The sequence below is a fragment of the Archocentrus centrarchus genome, chromosome 13 (assembly GCF_007364275.1).
Source record: "Archocentrus centrarchus isolate MPI-CPG fArcCen1 chromosome 13, fArcCen1, whole genome shotgun sequence".
Classification (NCBI taxonomy): domain Eukaryota; kingdom Metazoa; phylum Chordata; class Actinopteri; order Cichliformes; family Cichlidae; genus Archocentrus; species Archocentrus centrarchus.
The window spans coordinates 34,485,793-34,503,844 of NC_044358.1; the positions used below are offsets into that span (position 1 = coordinate 34,485,793).

The 18,052-nt window shown below is 41.8% G+C and overlaps 4 protein-coding genes across 5 annotated transcripts; 2 read left to right on the forward strand and 2 right to left on the reverse strand.

The window, feature by feature from the left end:
* Positions 1-2,870: 2,870 nt before the first annotated feature.
* Positions 2,871-5,306, reverse strand: rps25 (ribosomal protein S25). Its single transcript, XM_030744075.1, has 5 exons — positions 5,235-5,306; positions 4,619-4,708; positions 4,314-4,497; positions 3,029-3,127; positions 2,871-2,936 (listed from the first exon to the last, which is right to left on the reverse strand). Exons 1-4 carry the CDS (start codon positions 5,235-5,237, stop codon positions 3,033-3,035), a joined length of 372 nt encoding a protein of 123 aa, XP_030599935.1. The 5' UTR covers positions 5,238-5,306; the 3' UTR covers positions 2,871-2,936; positions 3,029-3,032.
* A 223-nt stretch (positions 5,307-5,529) lies between these two features.
* trappc4 (trafficking protein particle complex subunit 4) lies at positions 5,530-8,470 on the forward strand. Its single transcript, XM_030744074.1, has 5 exons — positions 5,530-5,747; positions 5,998-6,172; positions 7,652-7,755; positions 8,032-8,158; positions 8,250-8,470. The coding sequence occupies exons 1-5, from the start codon at positions 5,573-5,575 to the stop codon at positions 8,326-8,328; spliced, it is 660 nt and encodes a 219-aa protein (XP_030599934.1). The 5' UTR covers positions 5,530-5,572; the 3' UTR covers positions 8,329-8,470.
* Positions 8,471-8,769: 299 nt separating this feature from the next.
* Positions 8,770-14,297, reverse strand: slc37a4a (solute carrier family 37 member 4a). Its single transcript, XM_030744073.1, has 9 exons — positions 13,540-14,297; positions 12,733-13,384; positions 12,362-12,594; positions 11,476-11,719; positions 11,101-11,259; positions 10,935-11,020; positions 10,480-10,593; positions 10,239-10,377; positions 8,770-9,076 (listed from the first exon to the last, which is right to left on the reverse strand). Exons 2-9 carry the CDS (start codon positions 12,878-12,880, stop codon positions 8,910-8,912), a joined length of 1,290 nt encoding a protein of 429 aa, XP_030599933.1. The 5' UTR covers positions 12,881-13,384; positions 13,540-14,297; the 3' UTR covers positions 8,770-8,909.
* Positions 14,225-17,985, forward strand: cfap45 (cilia and flagella associated protein 45). Of its 2 annotated transcripts, none has more exons than XM_030744071.1 (12): positions 14,225-14,535; positions 14,636-14,752; positions 14,881-14,987; positions 15,255-15,393; positions 15,480-15,650; positions 15,745-15,923; positions 16,111-16,240; positions 16,327-16,473; positions 16,610-16,723; positions 16,826-17,019; positions 17,099-17,323; positions 17,760-17,985. In XM_030744071.1, exons 1-12 carry the CDS (start codon positions 14,533-14,535, stop codon positions 17,824-17,826), a joined length of 1,593 nt encoding a protein of 530 aa, XP_030599931.1. In that variant the 5' UTR covers positions 14,225-14,532; the 3' UTR covers positions 17,827-17,985. The 2 variants fall into 2 exon arrangements, with proteins under 2 accessions (XP_030599931.1, XP_030599930.1); XM_030744070.1 differs by having other exon boundaries at positions 14,257-14,378; positions 14,602-14,752.
* Positions 17,986-18,052: the final 67 nt, after the last annotated feature.

The following is an 18,052-nucleotide window of genomic DNA, read 5'->3' on the forward strand; positions in this document are numbered from 1 at the left end:
AACTAATAACTTAGTTTAGCAGTTTACATATTCGCCTAACAAGATCTTTGGTTCAATTCTGGGAGGAGACGCAAAACCCTTTGGGGTTGTGTCAGGAAAGGTATAAAAATCTGCCAAATCAAGCTACCCACTGTGGCGACCGCCTGTAAATGAGGAAGTAGCAGCTGAAAGCAGCTTTAAACTATTAACATCAGTGGCGGCTCCATTCTGCTGCATCCATTACATTCTGCCCCTGAAGCAGCTAATGTAAATCGGCTGTAGTTACACCCGTGTGTTCTTCTCATTGTGACATCTCAAAAACTATTCCATAAACCGACTCACCTGAAACTAAAGGTCCCACTTATCATTGATGAAGGTGTGAGCTGTCCCACATGAGCAGGAGCAAAAAACGGATGCCTCGAGCGTGATCTGTGCACATCGTTCCTGAAGCTTCAATCAGACCAGAATTCACCTGGCGAAATATTTCCATAGGGTGTTGGTTGCAAACAGGTGTACAGGATATAGGATGGGTAAGGTAAATACAATGTGCAGGAGCTAGGACGGCTGTTTTAAATGCAGTCACAAACGAGGAAGTTCACTGTGTGAGCTTATCATGACTACCCAAAGCTTAAAGGCACATTATTTTGGTTAGGTCAACTGGCAACCTTTACTATCAATCGAGCCATTTTTGAGCAATTACTTATCAAAAAAAAAGAAAAAAAAAACTGTATGGAGCTGCAACACATATAAATAACATTACAAAACCTTGGTAATGAAGGTGGCACAGCCTGTTAAGTTCCAGTCTTATCCTATTAAGAACCTATCAGCATTATTAATAAGTGTAAATAATTAAAATCTTTCACCACGTGACTACTGTGGATTAAAATTGTTTTAACGTTGTATTTTCATTACAATGCTACGTTTTTGTTCCATTTCTGAAATTAAAGAACTAAAATAAAATAATTTACTATCTTTACACACACACACATATATATATATATATAGAGAGAGAGAGAGAGAGAGAGAGAGAGAGAGTGTTGATGAATGTAATTAATGACTTAACTGTGTTTTTGCCGCTTAAAAAAAAAATAAATAAATATATTATTTATTTATTTATTTTAAAGGCATTGTTTATTAGTTATGTTCATATTTTTTTTTTTTTTTTGCTGCCAAAGCCTCAGGGAGCCACAGGTTCAGCACCCTTGAGGTTAGGTGTATTTGACATGTGCAGGCTGAAGAATAGGCCAATAAAAAGAAAGATGATTATTCCCAGATGTCAACACCTTCCTTTAATCAACTGTAACATCACATCCTACTTTAAGCTTCAGGGGAATTTAATTGAATTGAATGTGACTTTATATGGAAGAGTGTGAACCTTTACACCCCCCTCCCCCCCTTCTCCCTCAACCTTTTCAGAGGGTTCATTCAGCCACAATAACTGAATATTCCAGTGCAGGCATTTTTATAAACAAAAACAGGACATCACAGAGCTGGAACAATAAGTGTAAGCAACACAGCAGGGGAATAATTAAATCACTGATTAGTGTCACTTTGATACATTTAGAAAGTCAAACACTGATTGCATGACCCAAAATTGTACAGGAATAAAAGGGTTTCACTACATGACTGAAAACACTATGTCTACATGTTGAGCAGCACACTCCTCATTATGAAAATGTGCCAATACACTGCCTTATAAAACATACAAATGCTTTAGTCTAGTTAATCAAGCAGCAAACCTCATTAATAGAAATCTGGTTGGTGGAAAACTCCAGCAATAGCAGTATTAAACAGACACTGCTGTGACATGACAGTCAGCCCCGTTCGTGCTCTCACAGGCTCACGTTGCAGGACTGCATCTGTCAGTAGTGTTAAACCTGCAGCTTGTTTTTGTGGCCAGCTCGAGGTGGTGCTGAGGAGTGACAGAGGGGGGGCCTGACAGCATCCATCACAGGATTCCCGCGTTATCTTACGCCCTGAGCAAACGGTGACAGTGAAGATGGCTTCTTCATTTCACTCCTATCAATATCTCATAACCTTTCGCTGCCGGTGGCTTCTAACAGACAAGCAAAAGACAAACGGCAAATCTCCCCAGTCAAATTACAAATGATCCATCCAACACCGAAAACATGGAACAACTGAGTCATGATGTCTCTTTAAATTTAGAGGTGACAATCAGACTAAACGCAGCACAGTAAATGGGGCGTGAAAGCACTTTAGCAATACAGAATCTCGAATCAGTATAATTCTTCCCTTGTGTGCAGTTTTAAAGAGAATATCTGGAAAGCTCTTAATCTCTCTATGCTCCTAGATTAGCTTTACATTATATAGCGTCATAAAACCAGTTAGAAGGAAAAAAAACTGCTTTTATCAGAGTTAAAAGTGATCATAAGACTGAACCACAATAACCACTGCAACACTTGTACTTATGATAAAATGTGCTTTTACTTTGGGAGCACACACAGCGAGCACCTCATTTTTGCCAGTAACACTTCCGCTCCACTTTCTATGACATGTTCTTGATCTTTAAGTATCAGAATTTAAACAGCGTGGAACAAATTACTGACATTAATCCACTAATAGTAACTCTAATTCAAAGTTCAGGAAGCACTAGGCAGTGCATGTATTTGCCTAACATTCATATCAGTAACAAGGAAAGAACCGAACACACACAAAGTCCTGTTATTACAGATATAACAAGGATTAACAGCGCACAGTCGACACTCACGCCTCATCTTTTGATTCTTTGCCTTAGCCAGTAATCTTAATTAAAATTTGTACCTAGCCGTTACTTTTTAAACACCATCTGATTTCCCTTGACCACCTGAACAAATAATGAATAAACTAATTACTAATGATTTAATACAGTGAAAGAAAAACAAGTGCAAAGGTTTTGTCTTTACATTTTTATTCCACCTTTCATTACAAACAGCTCATCACATGAAAAACAGGGGAACCTGCAAGAAAGAAAAGACTGCAGGTTAGTGAGTGCAGACTAAAAAAACAAAAACATAATAAAGCAGACACACAGTACAGATGCTGCTGGTACCTGATTATGCTTTCTCCGTTGCTGCCTCCTCATCTCCACCCTTGGTGTTACGTGTGTAAATCAGCTGTGCTCTGTGTTTGGACACCAGTTTGATCATGCCTGCAAGACAAAATGGAGCCATGCACTATGTCAACAGAGTCTCATTTTTTATTCGTATAGTCATGTTAACTGTTGTGATAAATTTGCATTAGGCAGCCTGCACAGAGACGCACGTGATCAGCAGATACGTGCAACCGATTGCTTCAAACATCAGTGTCTTTACGGCCATGTTTACAAACACTGACAGGCAATCCAGCTATTAAGCTAATGCAGCCGTAACATCTTAAGGCAGTTTGACTTCAAAATGACAGCAAAATTATTCCAGGATTTATCCAGAGAATGCCCTCTCATGTCACTACTGCAGAATATAAAGCTGCACTGTGTGGGCCAAAAGCAAATCTGGGTTCATTTATCAGAACCATGCTGCACAGGCCACTGAAAATGGACTTTAATTCACAAAAAAAGTGTGCTATGCAATGTCCAGATGACAATATATCTGAAACAAAGATTAACACCACACACATTACAGTTAAATATTTAAAAATAACAAAAACGTTATAAAGCAGAAAGCAAAATCCACCTCTGTCAACTGGCTTGCATAATATGATAAACAAGCTGCAGTATTTTACTTGCTATCATCTAGTACACTGTATTTTGAATATTTCCACAGAATAGAAGCTCAAGGATGTCAAAAGAAGTGACAAGTAGTCACTGTGCATGCAAATCACTGTCATTTTGGAACAAATGACAAAGTTGCTGCCAAACCGCTCTGGCCTGGATTCATACAGCGTAAGCATTTATAAACATTAGACACAGCCAGCGAGCAGGGCCGATGACTACGGGCACATTCATCGGACGAGCTTAATGTTGCATCACAAAATAGTAGATGGCAAGAGATGTTATTGTTTCCATTTTTTAAAGCCAGAACCATCTCCACATCTTATGCCCTTAATGCAAAAAATATGCATCAAGTGACTGAGCTTTCGCTGAAGCTGGAAAACATCCTGCCAAACTCTCAATCAGCTTATTCCAGACAATAAATAAATCCTTTACTGTTAATGTAAGCAAATATTTTTTGCTAAAATCTGACACTTGGCAATGGTGTCGAACAACTGAGTCAAGTGACCTTGCTACCTCAAGTCCAGCCTTTGATCACTTTCTAGTGACAGACTTGCAAATGCTCTTCTTAATAATTAAGATCCACCACGGACCATTGGAAGGTCTGAGCTGAAAAGGTGACATTCACCTTTGGCAAGCAGTTCCTGGAGGGCGTTCCTTGCCAGGGAGCCGCGGATCTTCAGCCTCTCGGACACAACAGCCGGGGTGATGAGCTTGTAGTTGGGAACTTCTTTGTACAGCTTGTCGTAGGTCGCCTTGTCGAAGAGGACCAGGTTGTTGAGCTTGTCCCTCACTTTTCCCTTGGACCACTTCTGCTCAAAATCACAAACACATGCTGTTTTAATGATCAAGAAACATCAAGCCTCAACATTTATTCCACAACCACATTCTGTAACTTGCATCCGATATAGATGAATGTTGACCAAAGCATACCTTCTTCTTGGCTTTGCCTCCAGACTTGTTGACTGGGTCCTTGTCCTTCTTGGACTTCCCAGTATCCTTCTTCTTATCCTGTTTAGGAGGCTAGAAAAAGAAGACAGTACGTCTTCACTCATGCGATAATGTACACAAGAGCAAGGATGGCTCTCTAATATGTATCAACAGTCAATTAGTTGAAAAAGCCAGAGGCTAAAGCTAAATTGGGTTGGCCGGCATGGGAAGGCCTCGTCTTCAAAACGTTTCTAGTCTCGACATCTTCAATAATATTTCCCATTATTCTCTCTATAGCAGTTTGGCATTCAGTATTGGTGTCATCTGTACGCATGCAGGCATAATTAGCAATTACATGAGGGGTAACTTTATTCAAGATCCTGTCCGTGAGCACAGTACAGCTGGAAGCATGGTGCGCTTAGCAAACTGCTAGAGAGCTAGCCATACGCTAAATACGTAAAATGTTAAGAATAACGGCTTCATCCGCACAGTCTCATCGCTGCATTGTCAAACGCATTCATATCGCAAAATGTTCCGCATAATTACGACTCCTGAATAAGTAACGGTAACCCGAAAAACGTCTAATTTGTTTCAAAAAACGTGTAATAACTGTCCTCACCATGTTTCCTCGTCAAGATGTCGGAGCGAAAGGAAGTTCGCCCGTGCAAGGGCCCCTTAGCCAACCTGTTTTTCGCGGAAGTGAGATTGGGGGATTATGGGAACTTGAGTTTTCTCATGTTTCGTGGCCTTTTCTTGGACTTTATTTAACTTATGGGTTCTGCAAACATTCTCAAAACCATTGCAGCGGCAGGCCTGAGATTGTTACGGTAACAAAACCCACAAAAAAAAAAAAAAAAAAAAAAGCATTTAAGTAAAATCTAATTTTTTATTCGTGACTTGTAATCGCACGTCGAAGTCACATGACAGTTGCTGTCAGCTGGGCAGGACGCTGCAAAGATGGTGATATTCAGTGTGTATGTTGTGAACAAGGCTGGAGGTTTAATTTACCAATATGATAACTACGTCCCGCGAAACGAGGTGGAGAAAACCTTCAGCTACCCTCTGGACCTAGTGCTGAAGCACCACGACGAGAAGGTCGTCGTGTCGTTTGGACAGCGAGACGGAATCAGAGGTATCCTCACGGGCACAGCGTTAGCTCATTTATTAGCTAGCTGCGGTGGGAATACCCACTGAAACCTCTGCGTCCAAGATAAAATATTCGTAATCAGTGTGTGTCGGTTTATTAACTATAATGCGCTTATTTGGGTCGTTTTTACATACTTAAGTTAGCTGAAATGTTCCTTGTTCTTGCATATAAGATACTGTGGTGTAACTAGCTGACTATTAGACTGACTGGACTGAAACGTCTTGTCATTCGCCAGTGGGCCACGCAGTGCTGTCCATCAATGGAGTTGACGTGATCGGGAAGAACACGTCAGATGGAAAGGACATCCTCGAATACCTGAAAGATCCTGCAAATTATCCCGTGTCTATTCGCTTTGGACGGGCGCGCCTGAGCTCCAACGAGAAGCTGATGCTGGCGTCCATGTTCCACTCGTAAGTCATTTCGTGTTTATAGATTACACCTGAGCTGCGCAGTGGTAAAGCGGGGCCAGGTGTTTACTGCTGCTGATAAGCTCCATTCATTGAAGGGTTGTATTTTCCCGTGAATGGCAGCCAAAGGAAGTGATTACTTCACTGATTGATCACTAAATTCTTACAGTGTGTACAGTTATGGGCAGATGTTTACACACACTCATCATGGGCATCGATGTCATGGTAATTTTGGGCTTTTAATTATATTTCTTTTTCCAGGGGGGAATGATTGTGGAGGATACATGTTTAATGAAAACAACTAGTTTGAATTCATTTTGGATCTTCTCAAATCCACACAGGGTCAAAATGATACATACAGGCTCAACTATGTGCATGCATACACTTAAATCTTTTAATAAGTGGTGCTGAAGGTTCTACAATGTCTAAACTTACCTGTTAACTACTCGTTAGTGATCATGATTGACTACAACTGGTAGTTTCTCTTTGCCATTATAAAAAGGATTTATTTGACAGCACGCATTGGATGGACCAATACTCGGAATAATCAGTGAAGATCCAAGGAGAACTGTAGGTTTATACATGTTGGGAAAGTCTCTTGGAGCCATTTCTCAACAACTGCAGATTCCAGGATCATCAGTTCAAACAGTTGTACGTAAGTATAATTTATTTGGATGTTGCCACTTTGCCAAGGTCTGGAGGAAGACCCAAACTGTCACCCTCAGATGAGACAAAATTGGTAAGGATGTTCAGAAACAACCCAGAAACTACCAAGGCTCCAACCTGTCATGAACTCAAAAGTGCTGGAACACCAGTGTCACTGTCCACAGTGAAGCCAGTTTTACATACAGTAAGCATGGACCGAGAGGTTGCCAAAAGAGGAAGCCCCTCCGCCAAAATGAACACCTTCAAGCTCAACTGAAATTTGAAGCTGCCCACATAGACAAGCAAAATGCCTTTCAGAGAAGTTTTATGATCAGACAAGACAAAGATTGAGCTATGTTTGGAAGAGTAAAGGTAAGGCTTTCAAGCCTGAAAACACTGTACCAGCTGTCAAGCATGGTGGTGGCAGCATCATGCTCTGGGGCTCTTTTGTTTCCAGTGGTGCTTTACCCAAAGTGAATGGAATAATGAAGAAGGTGGACTACCTCCAAATTCTTGAACTTTACCTCAAATCCACAGCTAGACGGTTGAAAGTTGGACACAATTGTGTGTCCCAGCAGGACAATGATCCCAAACACGCATCAAAACTGGTTTGAAATGGACAAAGCAGGCTAACACCAAGTTTCTGGAATAGCCTTCCCAAATAAATTCAAACTTGTGTGCATCCAATTTTTTTTTTTTCTCGTCATTAAAGATATGCGCTGTAAATCATTAAAAGCCCAACATTTGCATGACATTCATGCCCATGATGAGTGTATGTAAATGTCTGACCACAACTGTGGAAAAAATAAAGCCCTATCTTTGTGATCCCTCCCTCAGGTTGTTTGCTATAGGTTCACAGCTCTCCCCTGAAGTTGGCAGTTCAGGGATCGAGATGCTAGAAACAGACGTCTTCAAACTTCACTGCTTTCAGACTCTTACAGGTCAGTGGTGTAAATAAGTAATTTTAGGTTAACAAGTAATTTCTTAATTGGCTGTAGATTAGATTTATGTATAAATATCATGTTACAGCTATATGTGGTTGGGTTGTCATAAATTTTGAAGCATTTACATTATGTAATTATTGAAGTTATGGATGTGAACAGCATGCAGCTCATACTTAACCATTAATAAATCTTTGTGGTCAATTCCTTTTTAGCTTGCTGCATGTTTAATAGCCACTTTTTTTAAATGGCATCTTTCTCTTTTCATTCTCTCAGGGATAAAGTTTATCGTGCTGGCGGACCCACGGCAGTCTGGTATCGATGCGCTGTTGAGGAAGATTTATGAGATCTATTCAGATTTCGCCCTTAAAAACCCGTTCTATTCTCTGGAAATGCCAATCAGGTATTAAAGAGAATTAGGATCAGATTATATATCACTGGGTTCACTGTTTAACACCCACACATTTATTTTTGTCCCCTTTTTTGCTTTTCAGATGTGAACTCTTTGATCAGAATCTGAAGAGTGCACTGGAGGTTGCAGAGAAAGCCGGCAGCTTTGGAACCGGGTCTTAAACGGATACATTCACAGACTGGAAAGAAATGTGGACTTTTTGCTGTTTTGGACTTTTTTTTCCCCCCATATTTGCTTATTAACAAACTGTAAATACATTATTTTGTAAATAATTCAGAAATTAAAATACATACTGTATTTGAATGTTTTGAGGTGCATCTTCCTGAATCTGTGAGTAAAGCCTTTGGAGCATGAACCTTAAAATAGGAAAGTTTAAAAAAAAGTTATTTAACCATTTGAATGTTCTCATAATTCATTCCCTTTATGACTGGCCATTACAATGTTTTGTAGCTTCCAGTTTTGTGCTCTCCTCATTGCAGTCCTGCAGTGGCATTATGAGAGACTTTCTCTCGGTGTGTTTGTGCCACATCTTCTTATGAAATGCACATGTGCAGTAATTGAAGTTACCAGTGCAGTATTTATGCAACATGTTTAGAAGCACCTTTGCACAAGTTTTTTTTATTTTGAGGAAAAACTTTAATTTCTACTGAACTTTAAGTTTACTTCATATATGACTAAGTACAAAACAAAAAAAAAGAACAAGCGAAAACGGCTGGCTTGCAGAAGATGAGGTCTAATGAGATCAATCCGCCTTCTTGGGCACGTATCCCATCTTGGTTTGGATGTTGCGCAGCAGGAAGAATCCGATAGTGGTGACAAGGCAGGTGATCTCTGCTACCCAGAAGGCCGTTTCCCAGCCGTGATGCTTGGCAATGGTGCTGAACGGAAGTCCAGAAAGGAAGCCACCAACTAATGGGATGTACAGGGATTAGTTCAATGTACAGACTGGAGAATGCAAAAAGCACAACAAAGTTTATTTAAAAAAAAAAAAAAAAGCTCAATATCCTATGAAAAGCTGCTATTTTTCTTTAACTTTTATAAACTAAAGCAAGCTACTGGCATGGAAATATATTAGTATAGACAGACTGAGCAGCTACATCTTGTACAGGTTGTGATCATAAAGGTTGACAGAAGTGATGGCCTCGGGCCAGTGGAAAAGGATGTCAGTCGTGTGCGCTGGCCAGCTACTGGTCTGTTTGGACAAGTGACTGTTTTCACCATTCAAGCTGCCCTATAAAGCAAACTGGCTGAAATGAACCCTCGCTAAGGGGTACTTTTTCTTGGCACTTTGATGTGAAAATACTAATAAAAGTCCTTCATCAAACTACTTGTTCAGGTAGTTTAAATGCGAAGGAAAGCGATCTTTTCACCCGCTCCCATCCACTGCCTTTTTAAAGCCGTACGTTTCCAGACAAACTCAGTGTTTACTTTCTCCATCATTTTTAAAATTGGCAGATTTCTGGCAAACTTTGCTGAAAGCTGACAGCAGCAGTAATACCTGCAGCTGAGTCTATATTATAAAAGAAGACAGTCATTTTTTTTTTTTTTTTGTCCCACTCCTGGAGATTGGCCAAGTGTACGTTAGTGAAATCTGTGGGAATGGGGAGCTTATGCATATGTACATGTTTATGGTGCAGAAGAAAAAAAATTAAAATGCACAGAGAAGGTGTTAGTATTGTCAAGCCTGTGGTAATTCTACAACAATGCATATGTGTGTTTTTGTTATAACATTGAAAAAGGCTCTTTGCTGCCATTAACCTGAGCCTATTCACATGCTGAGAATTAGGTTGCATTTAAAATAAGTTAGAAGGCATGGAGTGCAACATTCAGGCCTGTAACCTCAGTTGTGTAGTCTCATAGGCAATATATTCAATGAGCTGTGCTGCTCCTATTGGCTGCTTCTCTCTGTCACTGACAGACCCCTTCCTGAAAGCAGCAGCTGCAGTTTGCTTTAAGAATATCGAAACTATAGAAACCGCTGCTAACAGCAAAAATGTTGTTACATACTGCTCTATATTACGCTTATTTAAAGCCGGTAGAAAAATGTGATCTTTCTGAAATGAAAACCTACTGTTGGCCATCAGGGCAACAATAGCATGTGATGTCCCACAGTAGTTGGATGGGGCGCTCTCATTGGCTATAACTCCAAACAAAGCTATTGGTCCATAAGAGGAGAAACCAAAGGCAGCGCCCAAGCTGAGTATCCAAACCTAAATGTACAGGACAGAGATAAAGTCAGGATAATGACAAAGCTAGGCAAGTTTGCAATGTGCAGTATGAAAGAGTCACATAAATGAATTTGTCAGTGTTACCTTTGAGCTGTCAGGAGTAATGGTGACTCTGAACAGGTACATGGACACAGACATTCCAGCCATCATGCAGATCAGGATGAAGTGGCGGGGATTACCGTAGATTCTCAGCCCTTGCTGCGCATGAGGAAAAGAATATGAAATGCTGGGTTTCCTGGTTATGAGCTGAACTGTGTAACACTGACTGACCAGTTAAGGATGTGTTTTTATTCCTTTTACTCATGAAATGATTAAGAAAGTGCAGAGGTGTTGGGCAGTTTTGATCAATACTTGTAATCTTGTTTTTATGAGTATTTTGTAAATATCTGGGTGAAAAGGAACTGAAACAGAAGCAGATTCCTAAAATTAACACATGTTCAAAGGTTAATACTTTGTAGTCCAACTTTAACCCCCCCCCCCCCCCAGTTCTTGACTGCAATGCTGGATCAAATAATGAATCAAATAAAAAACAAACTCACTTTGGCAACAGCCTTGTCAGAGAGGTAACCTGCTGCCAGACTGCCCACCAGGCCTCCAACCTCCAGGGCACTCATGTATGAGCTACCTAAGAAGAGGAATACAGTAAGCTTAACTCTTTATTTCTAAGCAGACTCTAGAGGCAACTGCTCTACCCATCGTCTATACCCGTGAGTGTAGACTGGCCCTTGTCCTGAATGAGAAACAGCTGGCCCCAGTCGGTGCAGGCGGTCTTCACCCCAAACACCACCAGGTAGGAGAAGGACAGCAGCCACAGGTACGGTGACAGGAGAAACTCAGACAGGGTGCTTTCATTGCTTGAGGATCCTGAACAGGAAGCAGACAGGAGTGCAGAGTCCACTGAGTTACTGATCTTTAGCCACAGCACTCGAGGCCCACGCCGTTATGACAACACACACACACGCCGCCTGCACAAATTTGTGTTATCAGAGCATTCTCTATGCCTAAACAAGATTCAGCTACTGCCAGAGAAAGAGCAGCGGCTCAAACCGGTTTCTGATTGTACTAAAGAGTCCGACTCACCATCTTTGCTCTTCTTGGCTGCCACCTCCATGTTGGGCAGCCCCACATCCTTGGGCTCGTTCTTGATTACCAGCAGGCAAACAAAGGAGGCTGCGAGACAAATTACTCCAGAGCCGGACAGTATCGCCCTCCAGCTGTAACTCTGTGACAGCACGGTGGCAATAATGGGGCCCAAGCTGCCAGCCAGATTCATGCTGCAGGAGAGAACTGCCCACCAAGTCCCGAACTGAGAGGGCTCGAACCACTGACAGAGGAAAAGGCTTTTGAGGCTTTTGGAAATGAAGAGACCACATATGCAGAGGGTAGAGCCTCTATATAAGATCAATATAGGAGTTTTAAGACTGATACCAATACTTGGTATCAATATCAGATATTCTGATATATCGGCTGATATTCTGTTTTCTTTCAGACACACAAAACACAGATTTCCCCTAACAAATGTTACGTGCAGTTATTTATGAGTACTTACTAGGATAATATGACAATGCAGTTTCAAAATAAACTTGTTTTATTGTCACAAGTTGTGGATTACCCATTTACACACTGATTCTGTTTGGATCAGCTTGTTTACAAATGCTGATACTGATAGATCGGCCAATAATATCAGCCCCTTGATAAATCGGCTGGGCTCTGGCAGAAGGTAAAATTTCCGTTTCCTTCAGTATCTTATAGAGAATATGTACACATTTCTTTGTCTGTTTAATTGTTTTGTCACATTTTTATGTCATAAAATATATAGCCTGTATATCTGCATAGCTTGTATCTATATTTTCCCTCATTACTAACAAAGAATACTGGAGTGCTGCAATGTTTTTTGTAACACTCTGGAGAAACTTTAATTTTAAACCCAATATCAATTAGAAGGATCCGGGTCATATACATGTACCTTGCGCAGCACCCTGCCACAGGGAGGCCAGCCCAGGCCTTGGCCCAGGCCGTTGAAAAACCACAGGGCAGAGAAGACGGTGACAGTGGAGGACCAAGAGAAGATCACATTGATGCCTCCCACCATGAACAGGCCAATGGAGAAGAGCCAGCGGGCACTGATTTGGTCTGAGAGGACACCACTGATGAACTTACTGATAGCGTAGGCCAAAGACTGACTGCTGGTGATCATACCTGAACAAAGAGAAGTGCACATGAAGAGGGAAAAAAAAATGCAAGATTTTTGTAAGAATACATCAATGCTATTGCATTTATAAAAGCTTATAATACTGACGTGAGGATAATAAATGAACAACAAAGAGCGTCTCATACCCAGATCATCCTTATCCAGCTTAATCTCTTGCATTACGGAAGGCATCACAAAGGAGAACGTCTTTCTGTTGAAGTAGTACAGTGTGTAGCCCACAAACATGGCCAGAAATATCGTGCCTCTGTAGTATCCATAGCCTGACCTGGCCATGGTTGCAGCTTAGTCCTAAAACACTCAGAAAGCAGCTCACAGTCCAGAGACGGCAGCGAGCTTCTGCCTTTTGCAGCCCGTAGCAGTGAACTTTGCTTCAGGATCCACTGTACAGAGCCAGCTGCTTACAAGCATAGAAGTGTTTGCAATCAGTGCCGGAGGTTAATGGTCAACTTCTACACCCCGAAGCTGATTGAATCATGGTTGCTACCCTGTGCTGCAGGCCAGCCTCACAGCAGGGGTCGGAGAAGTAAACCATCAGGTTGTGACACTAACTCCTGACTGTGATGTGCTGTGTCCTTTAGGCAGAAGCCCTTCAGTTTTAATCAAGTGTTATTTTCTCAGAGCTGTTTATCCATCTGATGAGTTCATGAAAGCAGTCCTCAGACTGATGTGTTTAATGATTTACTGAGGAGGCCAATAGTTGCTGCACACCAAGGGGGAGGCTCCTCTCCAAATGGAAGGGGGTCCGTGAACTGTGATGATCCTCATCAGGCTAAAGACCTGACACACATACACAGACACACAAATTCAGGAGGGAGACCGTGGTATATGTTGTCCATAAATCCACTGTTACAAATGAGGGTTGTGGGCATTACACGTGTACACGCGTGATCTCAGTATTGTAAGTATAGTTTACAAAATAAATGCAAACATACCTGCAGGAACCTCAGTGTGTCCAGCTCCGCTTTTCTATGTATGCCAAGATAATCCGCCCTTCTCGCAGATTAACTTTGCCCCCAGTTTGCAATGAGCTCGCTGTGAAGTTCAGTTCATTTCGAGGGTGATGATTTTTTTTGCTAAATTTCCGCATCACGTGGGTAAACTGTCACCGCCCAACCACGAAAACCGGTCTTACAGCCTGGCGCTATGGTTCAGCGGCGGGACTATGGTTAATATCACTGGGGCAGCGGTTGTATAAAATAAAATAAAGACTGGCACAAAATGGAATTTAAAATTTAACTAACTTCGAGTTTTTCCACAGAATGACTAGCCTGTTACCGCTGTTTTAATTTGTTATGTTTTTCCTCTGAATTAAACGAGTTGAAGCTCATATTTTTTACAAATATGTGGCATTTTATCAGCTAGCTGTGTGACTAAACCATTGTTTCATATGCTAATAATGTTTAGCAAGTCTCGTCACTTGGCAGCCACCTTGGTAACACCTCTCGACCCTTATTTGGGTAGTTATTTTGAAACATTAGCTAAATTTGACTTTAATTTCTGTGGTCACAAGGGACATTACAGCTACATTTTAAGAACCACAAGTCAAATTTTTTTTTTTTTACTTAAAACCTCTTCGCTGACTTTGCCTCAAATTAAGTTTTGTTTGTTTGATTTTTTTTAAAATTTTTTTATAAAGCTGCTTTTCCCGGAAAGTGTTTTCCTCCAGCTTCCTACCTCCAGGACAGCCCCTCCTCCTTGGGGCTTGATGAATCTGTTTCCAAGGCTACGGATAACAAAACACTTTATAATCGATGTCGCTGAGCTGGAGACAGTTAAGTAACAAGCTAAATTTGTAAAATATGAAAATAATTAGCTCTAGCTGGTAATATTAACCCTTTAAGTTATCAAAGTATAAAAGTAGGAGTTTGGCCACTCTTGAAAAATAAAATAGTCTCTATTTCGCTGGATAACAATAACCGAGAACTATGGTAAGTGATATCTTAGAAATAAAAAAGCTATTGTATGCTAAATTCTTGTCTTCAAATGCATGGCAGATACCACCTGACCGCTGTGATTACTGCCCCGCAGAAACTGGGCTCCGGCTCCACGTCTTCCAGTGGCAAAACCTACCTCGGCCGGTACCGCTCACTGGCTCCAGGCTCTCACGTAGATGAAGATCTGTTTGGGAGCCAAAAACCGGGACGGGTAAATCCTGTGCACAATGATATTATTAGATATCGTCAGAAATTGCATGCTGCAGCTAAGAGAACACAAATCATGCATGAATTAGTGAGCTGTTTTCCAGCTAAACATCTGTGTGGATGTCATTACAGTTAGACAAACAGGAAAAATCAGCAAGAGAAGCAAAGGATTGTTCACAGAAGAACAAGGAAGGAGAGACTTTTCAAATCATCACCAAAGACCTCATCCGCAATGTCAGGTAGCTCGGCACTCTCTGGGATTGTGTGTTTATATGTGGGTTTGAAACGCACAAAATGCATCTGGAAATGAAATTAGCTCATTTGAATTAAAAATAAAGAGAGTCTGAAGAGTGTGGGCTCTACTCAGTAATAAGCCTCCTAATCAATTCCTGTGATTCAGACTATTTAGGCCCCTATTTTTGATGTTAATACAGTATGTCATGAAAGTGTCTGGAACAGTCATTATACTCAAACCCAAAACAACCCTCCATCTGTCATCATGCCAGGATCCCCCAGAGAGATCATTCAAGAGAGTCCCTCTTCCTTCCTCCAGCTGAGTTTGAGCGGATCACCTCAAGGATGCTCCTCAAGGAGGACCGAGAGGCCTTGAAGCAGGCTTACCAGAGAAAGAAAGAAGAGCAACGTGTAGGAAACATGACTCAAAAAAAAAAAACTATGTTGATTTATCTAAGTAAGCTTATTACTCTTTTTTTGTTGCGCTTCTTACCCAGAAAGCTGCAGATGAAAGGAAACATAGAATCCACGAGGCAGACCTGTCCCGTAAGCAGAACCAGCCGCTGACTGACCTGGAGATCGAAGCCCAGGAACGTGCACAGCACCTGGTGGAGCAGAGTAATGCTTTAAGGATGGAACAGGAAGATGAGATCAAACAACTCAACCAGGTAGGAAGAAGGTGCAGACATGTGGATGAGCAAAGTTTACAAAAGAAAAAGGTATACGCGCACATGATCATCAATGTGTTTGTGGTTGTCTCAGCTGATGCTAGGTGCTAAGTGTCAAGCCACGTGTGATGCCCAGATCCAGGAGAAGAAGCAGATCCAGAAAGAGTGGGCAGAGGAGGAGAGGCGTCTGGACAACATGATGGAGGTGGAGCGCCGCAAAGCTTTGGAGACTTTGGACAAAATTGAAGGGCTGCGCAGGCAGCAGAGGATCAAGTAAATGGAGCACAGTCAGAAACACAATCACATTCTATTCAGGGATTGATTTGCACTAATAACATCATTCTCATGCTCTCTAAATTACTTCAGCTGTTAGGCTGATTACAGAAAATCTACTAATGAGCAGTGAATGTAAAAATAGAGCATTATCACCACTTATGTGTGTGTGTGTTTTATACTTCAGAGGAAGGCAGGAAATTTATGATCAGATCCAGTGGCGCCTAGAGGAGCGAGAACTCATGGAAGAAGTGAAAAAGAGAGAGAGTTGGCAGATACGGGAAAACCAGGAGAGAATGAACCTGGAGGACCTCAAGGTGAACGCACAGGAGGGAGACGCATCCAAATGTGCAGTAGACATGTACTGCAGTCAGTTTCTGCTCTGACCGATGTCTTCCTCCAGGCGCTGGAGAAGAAGAGGATGGAGCAACAGCTTCTGCAGGAGGAGATCAAGCGCATCAATGCTGAGACCATGCGGGCAAAAAAGTGGAGGATGGAGGAGGAGAAGCTGGCTGACATGAGAGCGAAGGAGTATATCCAAAAAAAACAGGTCAGATGAAAAGAAAACGATCTCCATAGACAGTCCACAACCACTATGCCTTATGTGGCTGTGGACTGCAAGATATATAATTTGGCACACATGTCTCTTACAACTGAGTTTACGTGGCATTTCATTACCCCTGCAGGAGCGGGAGGCAGAATATGAAGCAGAGCAGAGACGAATGAAGAAGGAGAAACAGTTGGAGATTGGTCGTTTGAGGGCCCAGCAAGAAAAAGACAGGGACTACAAGGCTGAGCAGGTCAGGAACTAACAGATGTTAGATATCTGAAGATTTAAATCCTGGAATAACATTTCCAAATGTTCTTAACTGCTTGTGTTTGTGTATCTGTTCATCTCGAAGGATGAGCTCCGTGCTCGCAGGAACCAAGAAGCCGCAGAGAGGGAATGGAGGAGAAAAGAGAGGGAGCGGGCTGCACAGAAAGCCCAGCTGGAAGCGATGCTGAGGTCGGCTCACGTGGAGCAGGTTCAGTACAAAGAGCGCAATCTGTCAGTGGAGGCTGGCCGGGAGAAGGCCGAGTTTGAGAGGCTGTTGAAGTAAGAACGTTCTTTTGAAACCACTTTTCAAATGATCCAGAGATAGTTAAACGACAAGTCTGCCTTCCTCACCACACAGGGTTCAACAGGAAGCGACAATCAAAGAGGAGACGCAAAAGGAGAGGCAGCGTCAGAAAGTGCAGCAGCATGCGCAGGCCATCCGACAGCAGATGAAGGAACGGGAGATCTCGATCTTGGCTAAGCGCAAAGAGACCTTCAAGGAGGCTGAAGGGCTGAAAGAGGAAGCCCGGCAGAGACGTATACGCCTTGATGAGATCAAACAGAAGAAGCTCCAGGAGCTCAAGTATGTGTGAGAGTTTTAACAGACATCTGCAGCACTGGAGTTTGAATCCTCCCTTAGTTATGCTGCAAGAGGCTTAGGGTGCTTGGGGGCTACCCATGATGCACTGAGCATGTCTCACTCATCTCTTTTCACTCTCTGTATGTATTTAATCATTAGTAATGATTAAACTCTGGCGCTTTCTCCGATAGTGTGTTTTTTTGTCTGGTTTCTCTCTGCTCTCTTTTTCCTCGGGTGGGGAGTTTTTCCTTCCCACTGTCACCAGGTGCTTGCTCACAGGGAGTGACGTGATTGTTGGGGTTTCTTTCTAATATTGTAGGGTCTTTACCTTACAATATAAAGAGCCTTGAGCCGACTGTTGTCAAGTGGCGTTATCTAAATAACACTGAATTACTAATATGCAATAAGTTAAGAAATCTGTGTGCTTGTTAATCTGCAGGGCTACAGGACTGTGTGAAAAGTACTGCAGACAGTTGGAAAGAAAGGTCCAGAACTGCGTAAGCTGATCATCTGACCACTGGATTCACACTAGAACGAGTGAGAAGCTCTCATCTGGTCCCTCCATCACATTTATGGTCTAATTTAACACGTTTCAATTACAAATGTAAGTTAAATGAAATATAAAGGAATGTAACAATAGACCAATAAAATACTAATATATTTAACAGTGGTATTTATACATTTGAGCAGCTGATGCTTATTTAAGATGATTTATTCTATGGTTTATGTATA

What these genes read in the sequence shown, in the direction of transcription:
- rps25 (XM_030744075.1), bottom strand. An exon ending in GAGGCAAAGCCAAGAAGAAG is followed by an intron (nt 4,498 to 4,618) that starts GTATGCTTTGGT and finishes GATTTTGAGCAG; the next exon opens with AAGTGGTCCAAGGGAAAAGT. An exon ending in CCAGGAACTGCTTGCCAAAG is followed by an intron (nt 3,128 to 4,313) that starts GTGAATGTCACC and finishes TTTGTCTTGCAG; the next exon opens with GCATGATCAAACTGGTGTCC.
- trappc4 (XM_030744074.1), top strand. Translation starts at nt 5,573, where the DNA reads ATGGTGATATTCAGTGTGTATGTTGTGAACAAGGCTGGAGGTTTAATT. An exon ending in CTGGCGTCCATGTTCCACTC is followed by an intron (nt 6,173 to 7,651) that starts GTAAGTCATTTC and finishes TCCCTCCCTCAG; the next exon opens with GTTGTTTGCTATAGGTTCAC. An exon ending in CTGCTTTCAGACTCTTACAG is followed by an intron (nt 7,756 to 8,031) that starts GTCAGTGGTGTA and finishes TCATTCTCTCAG; the next exon opens with GGATAAAGTTTATCGTGCTG.
- slc37a4a (XM_030744073.1), bottom strand. Translation starts at nt 12,880, where the DNA reads ATGGCCAGGTCAGGCTATGGATACTACAGAGGCACGATATTTCTGGCC. An exon ending in CTGACAAGGCTGTTGCCAAA is followed by an intron (nt 10,594 to 10,934) that starts GTGAGTTTGTTT and finishes CCTCATGCGCAG; the next exon opens with CAAGGGCTGAGAATCTACGG. An exon ending in TTACTCCTGACAGCTCAAAG is followed by an intron (nt 10,378 to 10,479) that starts GTAACACTGACA and finishes CTGTACATTTAG; the next exon opens with GTTTGGATACTCAGCTTGGG.
- cfap45 (XM_030744070.1), top strand. Translation starts at nt 14,359, where the DNA reads ATGTCGCTGAGCTGGAGACA. An exon ending in ATGTCGCTGAGCTGGAGACA is followed by an intron (nt 14,379 to 14,601) that starts GTTAAGTAACAA and finishes AATGCATGGCAG; the next exon opens with ATACCACCTGACCGCTGTGA. An exon ending in AGTATATCCAAAAAAAACAG is followed by an intron (nt 16,474 to 16,609) that starts GTCAGATGAAAA and finishes TTACCCCTGCAG; the next exon opens with GAGCGGGAGGCAGAATATGA.